At 50.0% G+C, this 7,711-nt stretch overlaps 1 protein-coding gene across 1 annotated transcript; it reads left to right on the top strand.

Annotated features, from left to right (window-relative positions):
* The first annotated feature begins 1,906 nt into the window (after positions 1–1,906).
* Positions 1,907–3,247, top strand: LOC116447504. The gene is made up of 2 exons (XM_032116748.1): positions 1,907–2,455; positions 2,537–3,247. Exons 1-2 carry the CDS (start codon positions 2,317–2,319, stop codon positions 3,178–3,180), a joined length of 783 nt encoding a protein of 260 aa, XP_031972639.1. The 5' UTR covers positions 1,907–2,316; the 3' UTR covers positions 3,181–3,247.
* Positions 3,248–7,711: the final 4,464 nt, after the last annotated feature.

The raw sequence follows: 7,711 nt of genomic DNA on the forward strand, positions 1-7,711 counted from the left end.
AAGAAACCCACTGACCCACAGCTGCACAAAAGCTACTCCAAAATGTTCTCTGCATTTTTCTGTAAAATTGGCAAGTGTTTGGTAGCTAAGTTTTGACACTTATTAGCCATTAAGCACAGACAGCTATTAGTTATTAGGAAAATGTGGACACCACAATTTTCAAAGAATTCAGCTCTGGTGCTGTCCAGAGCCTACAGCGGCCAGAGGTGAGATCTGCTGCTCTCGGATGCTGCTGGGCTGCAGCAGCTGCAGCCCTCGCCCTGCCGTGCACACTGAGAATCTCCAGATGCTGGGAGCCCTCAGGCTTCGGAAACACTCAGCAGCCATCACAGAACCCCAAGGGAGGACTTGAAAGCAGTTCCCCACCATGGCCCACCCCCGTCACACAAATCCCAGTGCTCATGTGAGGTCAGTAATCCTCACACCAAGTGCTGCAGGCACTGCAGGGGCCCTGCCCTGCCAGCTGGCATGTGCAGCTGACCTAGACTAATCTACTGTAGCCACTTGAAAAAGGTGCAAGGTTTAAGAGTAATAAAGAATTAAAATAAAAATAAATTTTAAAAGCCCACTAGAACACACCCCACCAAATAGACAAAAATCCTTTACTGTCATGAAATAAAACATCAAACCATCCTGCGAGTTCAGAGGTACAGCAGAAATCTGAGCTTGGGTTTCTGCACCAAACCACTGCAGGATTTATCCAATTCACCATCTAGAATAGCAAAAAACAAAATTACCTACACTTCCCAAGGTATTTTATGGCTCATCCTCCATTTTTTTTTAAATGGCAGACGAGACCAAAAACCTACTATATTCTGGCTGTGAAGAATCTGGCTTTGAGTGATTTAAACCTTGAGATCCATTTAAAAATTAATTCCATTAAAGGTATGAAGTTAAGACATAAATAAAACAGAACTTACTTTATCATAATATACCACTGCATTTTGATCAAATGTTTGCAGAAAGAAGATGTTGAAATGCCCTTCCACTCTACTTTAAACCTAATTTCAGAGAGCAGAAGCCTAGGACATAATGAGAGCTGTTACCAGTTCTGTGGTTGTCTTCCAAAGCCTGTGTTTAACTTTGGGCAGAATTCTGTTAAGCAGCTCTGAAAACTGGGTAGAGATGCGTTTGGACCTGGATCACATTCCTCTCAGTACCCTCCACCAATTCCATACCAATAATTGTTCCCACCGGAAAATCCTCTTTGGGATCATTTTAAGGACAAACCCAGCCCTGTGTCAGCCCCTGACCCCACGTGAACCCCAGGAGGGGAAGGAGGGATTGATTAGGAAGCTCCTGACTGCCCTCAGTGGACCAGGGCCTGGAGCAGTTCCCGCGTTCCCCAGGAGCAGCTGTGGAGCAGACGGTGCCAAACGTGCCCCATTGGTGTGTGGGGTGGCCAGGCCATGGGGCCCCGGCTGAGCCAGGGCAGGGGCTCTCCAACCACCCTGGATGTGGAACTGGAACCCAGCAACTGCCAGAACAGCCCAAGGAGCCCCAGCAGGTGAGTGGGGAAGGGGCAGCTCTCCCTGTGCCAGGCTCAGAGGGGGCCGGGGTGGGCCTGGGCTGTCCTGCGGGGAGCGGCTCCCTTTGGGAACAACAGGGCATTCCTGGGGGGCTGTTGCAGAGCTGGCGGCAGCTTTGGTGCTGGCTGTGGGGACAGGCCTGGCAGGGAACAGGGGGCTCCTCGCCATCCCAGGGCACACCCACATCTCCTCCTGTCACAGTCACGCTGGAGGCTCTGGGCACTAATGAGGGAGCAGCTCTCATTCCATCCCCATGCTGGCTGGAGTGGGTATTGCTGGGCAATGGAACCCACCGAACACTGTTTGCCCCAACAGTCGCCTTGGCGACAGAACCCCCAAGTGGTGTTTGTCCCAAGTAACCCCCAGGCTGCCCAAGCACCATGGCAGGTACAGCAGCAGGCTTCTGCTCCTCCTGGGGCTCCTGCCCTCCAGGTACCCCCAACCAGCTCTGCCTGCCAGTATCTCACCCCATCCCCCCTCTCTGCTTCCCCCAACAGAGAGGTTCCCTCTCCATGTGACAGTGGTGAAGGTGCCCGGCGTGAGCTTCCCTGCCCTGGGAGCTGCCTGGGAGCTGCCCTCTGTCCCCAGGCTGCCACTGTCCTCTGAGCCTGTCCAGCTCCACACTGGCCCCCACCAGCTGGTCCCAGTCACCACCAGGCAGGGGGTCCCAGGGACCCTGGGGCAGGTGGTGCCACTTCCCCCTGTGGTGCATCTTCCCCAGCTAGTGCAGCTGCCCCTTGGGGCTGGTCTCTGTCCCCCTGCCTATGGCTGGGTACAGCAGGTGGTGATGGGGACACTGCTGCCCCACCAGCCAAGAGTTGTGGTCCAGGAAGAGCCCCTTTACCCCATAGGCTCTAGTGTGTTCCACATCCACCAGCAACCTGCCCTGGCTCTACCAGCTGGCACAACTACAATGGAGCCCAAAGGTGAGTTTTGGGGGGTGGCAAAGCCCACTCACAGGCAGACAAGCTGAGGAAAGCTTCAATCCCTTGGGGTTTCATTTTCAGAAGTGGTGACCACGGATCTGCCTGGGGAGGGATCAGCTGCCACCCCAGAGGCCACTCCTGAGCAGGCAGGGGACAGCACCAACAGCCATCTGTTTGCCTGGCCTGACACCATGGTGAGCGAGGACACTACCCTCGACAGCTCCAACAGCTCCACCTTGGATGCTCTCCTGGAAGAACTCTCTGCGTACCTGGAGGACAATGGCTGCTTTGACAAGCAAACAGAGTTGGCACAGCAAGAGGACAATGAGGACACCATCTTGGCTGCCAATGTCCCCAGCTTGACTGCCGAGGACCTCGATGAGTTCCTTGAATTCTGTGAATGCCTGCTGGAAGACGACCATCCCAAGAAGCCGGTGGTGGAGGCACAGCAGAGGAACAGCCAGGATGCCATCCCTGCCATCCCCAACCTGGCCCCCTCTGCCAGCCCACCCACTGCCCCCCAGCCTCGCTCACCCCACATGGGCCAGATGGAGAAGGCACTGCAGAGGCAGCCACCAGGCATCCTCACTATCCGGGTGTGCCCCAAAATGGGAGAGCTGGCAGCAGCCAGGCCAAGAGCTCTGCACCAGCCAGCACCCCGACGAGCCAAGAGACCTTCCTGCAGGACCATGGCCCAGCCAGCAAGAAAAAGACGACGGCAGTGATGCAGCACCCAGGCCAGAAGACACCCGGAGCCAGTGACCTACATCCAGACCCCAGCCCTTGCCCTCTCCTACACTCCTCATTCCCATTCAGTCATTAAAGACTTGTTTTGCAGCTCCTCTCTCTGCCTGGGGTCATATTCACAGTGGGAGGGGGTTGATGCCTAAGGGCAGCCTCTGCCCACCCCATGTGGGGCTAGGCTGGGCTGGGGATGGTGACCAAGAGGATGGCTATGGGGACATCGCTCCGGGCACTGGGCACCTGTGAGGGAAACCATGTTGGTCAGAGTCCTCGGAGCACCAAGCAGCAGGACAGGCACCACAGAGTCACCAGGAGCAGGGAGTGCAGTGCTGGGCACGTGCTGAGCTTCCCACTTGGTCTGGCTGCCAGAGGGCAGGAAAGGGGGACCTACCCCAAGCAGGGAAACCTCTCCCTGGCAGGGAGTGGATGAGATAAAACACTGTGGGATGGCTCTCCTGGGGATATTGGAATGCCCTGAGTGCTGCCATAGGGATTTCTCATTTGCCACAGGGCAATTTCTCATCTCTAAAGGAACCAGCCCTCTCTGCAGGGCATCTTGGCTGGCTCTGTCACCCTGTCACTGCCCCCCTGGCCTGCTCCCCACAGTTTCTATATTGGGAAGGATGTTCTGCGGTACAGAATATCCCTCCACCCCGTTCAGGTCAGCTGTCCCAGCCACGCTCCCTCTCCCAGCTTCTTTAGGACATATATCCCTTTGACAGGGTCTCTGTGAGGGGTATTCAAGGCCAGGTTGAATGGGGCTTGGAGCAGCCTAGTCTGGTTGAAGGTGTCCCTGCTGTGGCAGAGGGGTTGGAATGAGATGATCTTTAAGGTTCCTTCCATCCCAAACCATTCTGGGTATGCAGGGTGAGAGAGGAAACAGTTTGAGACAGCTTCAGAAACTGTATCTTCTATTGGCCTGTATTCTGTCACCTGTTTTGCAAAAAACAAGAAATCTAAAATTAAAGGGAAATACCAAGCAGACAAGAATCATTTGCTGTAGCCAAAGGAAGTTGAATCTATCAATCCATCTGGCTTAAAAGAACCGTTTCAAGAAGTTGACTATCTGCCATACCTTAGAGGCAGGTAGAAGAGGTATAGACAAGAGTAAACCATATTCCTACCACTAAATCCAGAGTTGTTTAGAGTTGTTACTGAGGTGTATGTTCATTCATTAAGTTTAAGTAAATAAACAACATTTCTTGCAACAGGAATGCAAAATAATCATATTGCTACTGAGAAGAAAGAAAAACTACTTCTAGTTTAGTTGGAAGGGACCTGCAAGTGATTATTTAGTCCAACTTGAGCTGCTCTGGCCACTTCAAGTTAAAGTATGTTCCTAAGGCATCATCCAAATGCCCATGCATGCTGGAAAATAGGGGTTTTTTTTCAAGCAGGGAAAAATGCTCTTCTTGCATTGACCATTGCCCTCTTCCTCAGTTCCTTCTATTGAGACATTCTGAAACCCAAGAAGAAGGATTCCGAGTCCCTCTCCCAAAGATGACATTTTTGCTTGCAGGGATTGGGAGGGAGCACATGTTACAGTAAGGGAAAATAAGGTAGAAAGCTGCTAAACTAAATGCTATAATAATCACTCTTCTCCCCAGAGTTGGGGACAATTCCAAGCTCATACCAGACAACTAATTATCTTTTAAAGTCATCACATTTAAAACAGAAACCAACTGTCCACAAAGACCACACAGTCTTTAAACAGCAGCATGCTGTTGAAAAAGGCTATGAGCCTCAGATATCACCTCTGCTCTCCAGCTAGACATTCTGCTTTCTTCTAACTTACCTGATCCACTGCAGGCAAGTTCCTGAGGCAACCACAGTCACTGCCGCAAAACACCCAGATGATCTCTCACCCAGAAAGCCTACATTCCAAGAGGCTTAGAGGCCGCTGGATTTACAGACTGCTGTTAAAGAACAGCAGTCCAACATCCACAGCAAACTAGTTCTGATGCATGGTTTTCAAAGGAATTGCTGGAAATTTGTCTCGCAATGCAGTAGTGAGAAAGATTCTCCTGCAAATGTGCATTTGTGATTGGATAGCATATGCTGAAAAAGCACCCATATTTCCTCGGAAAGAATATCAGCACCAAATTTTACATACTTGTTGGGGTTTTAGGAGCTCTCCTGGTTTGTTTTTTTTCTGTTAAAGGAAATTTCCCCATACATGTTGCTAGGGGGACAAATTTCTGGGTACGTAGGAAAAACAAAAGACCGACCCACTGAGCATGGGGTGCATCTGGCTACTCTTTTGTTTCACCTGGGTGTGCGGACAGTCGGTCCCTGGCGTTTGGACGGAGAAGGAGGCTGCTTTCTTCGGTTGCTTTTCCTTCTGCCAGAGAAACCCCGGGATCCCAAGCCCGCCTTCCCTGCCCCGCTGGGAGCTGGGCTGTGGCTGCCCTGCCCCCGCCGTTGCTTCAAGTCTTTGCTACGTTGTAGCCCTGCTCACCCTGCCTGCCAAGACCTCTGGGGGGTTCCCCATTTGGATACATCTCGTCTGCCACCCAGGATTTGGGCTCATCCCTGCCGTTCCAGCCTGCCATCCCAGCCTGCCATCCCAGCCTGCCATCCCAGCCTGCTATCCCAGCCTGCTGTTCCTGAGAGCCTGGGATCGGCTGCCCAGGGGTTTGTGAAGCCTTTGTCCCATCCCTTCCCGGGATCCCAGGCCACCAGTGCCACGTGCTCCCCGAGCTCGCTCCGGAGCGCCCCCTGCAGCCGCGGGGGAACCATCGCACCTGCCCTGCTCACCGGGAGCCGCCAGCGCCCCTGCCGGCTGCGAGCGGAACTGCACCCAAGGGGAAAGGGCCTGACAGCCGAGAAGGCTGGGACTGGGTTCGTGATTGTTTGCTGTTACTGCCATAGTTATTGTTGTTTGTTTGACTTGTTCTACACACATATATATAAAATAGTAAAGAACTGTTATTCCTATTTCCCACATCTTTGCCTAAAAGCCCCTCGATTTCAAAATTATAATAACTCAGAGGGAAGGGGGTCGCATCTGCCATTCCAAGGGAGGCCCCTGCCTTCCTTAGCAGACACCTGTTTTTCAAACCAAGAAAATACTTTAAAAAGAACAGTCCCAAATCTAACAGTCCTTCAGAACTGAGACATTGTAAAAAGTTTTTAAAACTTTTTAAACCTCTGCATAAAAGCATATTTTTCCCATTATAATAGCACTAAAAAATCTAGAGCAAATTTACACACTGTAGGAACACTATCCCTCTCAGGAGTGACACACATGGCATCTTTTTCAACCTGCCTTGTCTCTTCCCTTCTCCCAAAACCACAAATCACTTATCAAAACACAGCTTTTTCCCCAAAGTGCATGTACCAAACACACTATGACATCTATTTCACAACTCTCTTGCCTTCCACGTAGAAAGCATTCAGATATTTTTAGAGGTTTATACTGCCTCTGATGAGAAGTCTTATGTCTTAGAGTCTTTCTTAATGAGAGGAAAAAAAAGAGTGTACTTTAGAGAAGTTTTGGGTGTGCAAATGCCAACTAACTGTGATGGACATCAGCTTCTACAGTGCTAACAAGATCAGAGAAGCTCAAGTGGAACTCAAAGAATCGAAAGTTTCCCTAAAGAACAGAACAGGAGTAACAGTAACTGCAATAAAACGGTGAATGCAAACACCTGCTGAAAACTGTGTACATTCTATAGACTTTTATTACAAATATCTCTGAATGACCTCAGTGGACCAGATGTGCTGCAGAGAACATCAGGACCCTGAGAAAGCACCATCCCTTCTTACAGTATTTGCCATTATAGCCGTCCTTCCTCTTCCCCAGCAGCACAGAAACTAACGCTGTCTATCAGGCATAAAAGAAAATGTGATATGTGATAAAATATTATCACATAGCACAGATGCCTCCAAAGGTTTCCATTTCTATTAACATCTGCATGCTCACTCTTAGGTAAAATCCTATCATAATGAAAATATTCATTTTCCATTGTTATTGTCTAGTTTCATCACCATCATTCTGATGCCTTTTCCTGGTCTTAAAATCAAGAGTCAAACATGGTTAGAAGGGAAAAAGGGATTTTACCTTGGTATTTATTTTAAGGATCCTCAGGTGCACTACGTCCAGGTCGAATGCACCTTAATGCACACCACAATGCACCCCCCCAAAAGATCTGGTATAACATTATAGATTTTACTAATTAGCATATCTATCAAAGAATCCCCAATGAGAGGCTCAAATGAGCCCCCCTCCCCAAAGAACTTTCCCCTGGATGGTTCTGTCTTAGTTTACAGAATGTGTTCTGGAGAGGACCGTGGGGTCTGGGGCACACTGATCCCTAACTACGAGGCTTCTAAGATGTTGAGTCTCCTAGCTGAACAAACAAGTCCAAGAATGTAGGCTAAAAAACGTAAGAATACAGAAGTTGTAAAAAGGTATAAAAGGGGTATAAAAGAAAAGGCAAAAAATCATCATGGCATCAATTCTTACTGCCATCTATGGGTAGGAAAGACAGATTCTGTTCCCAAGTGCAT

The sequence above is a fragment of the Corvus moneduloides genome, chromosome 8, assembly GCF_009650955.1.
Source record: "Corvus moneduloides isolate bCorMon1 chromosome 8, bCorMon1.pri, whole genome shotgun sequence".
NCBI lineage: Eukaryota > Metazoa > Chordata > Aves > Passeriformes > Corvidae > Corvus > Corvus moneduloides.

Bases quoted from the DNA above. Each gene is read 5' to 3' on its own strand.
- LOC116447504 (XM_032116748.1), top strand. From the start codon at position 2,317: ATGGGGACACTGCTGCCCCACCAGCCAAGAGTTGTGGTCCAGGAAGAG. The intron at 2,456-2,536 runs GTGAGTTTTGGG...TTTCATTTTCAG, and splicing joins AACTACAATGGAGCCCAAAG to AAGTGGTGACCACGGATCTG.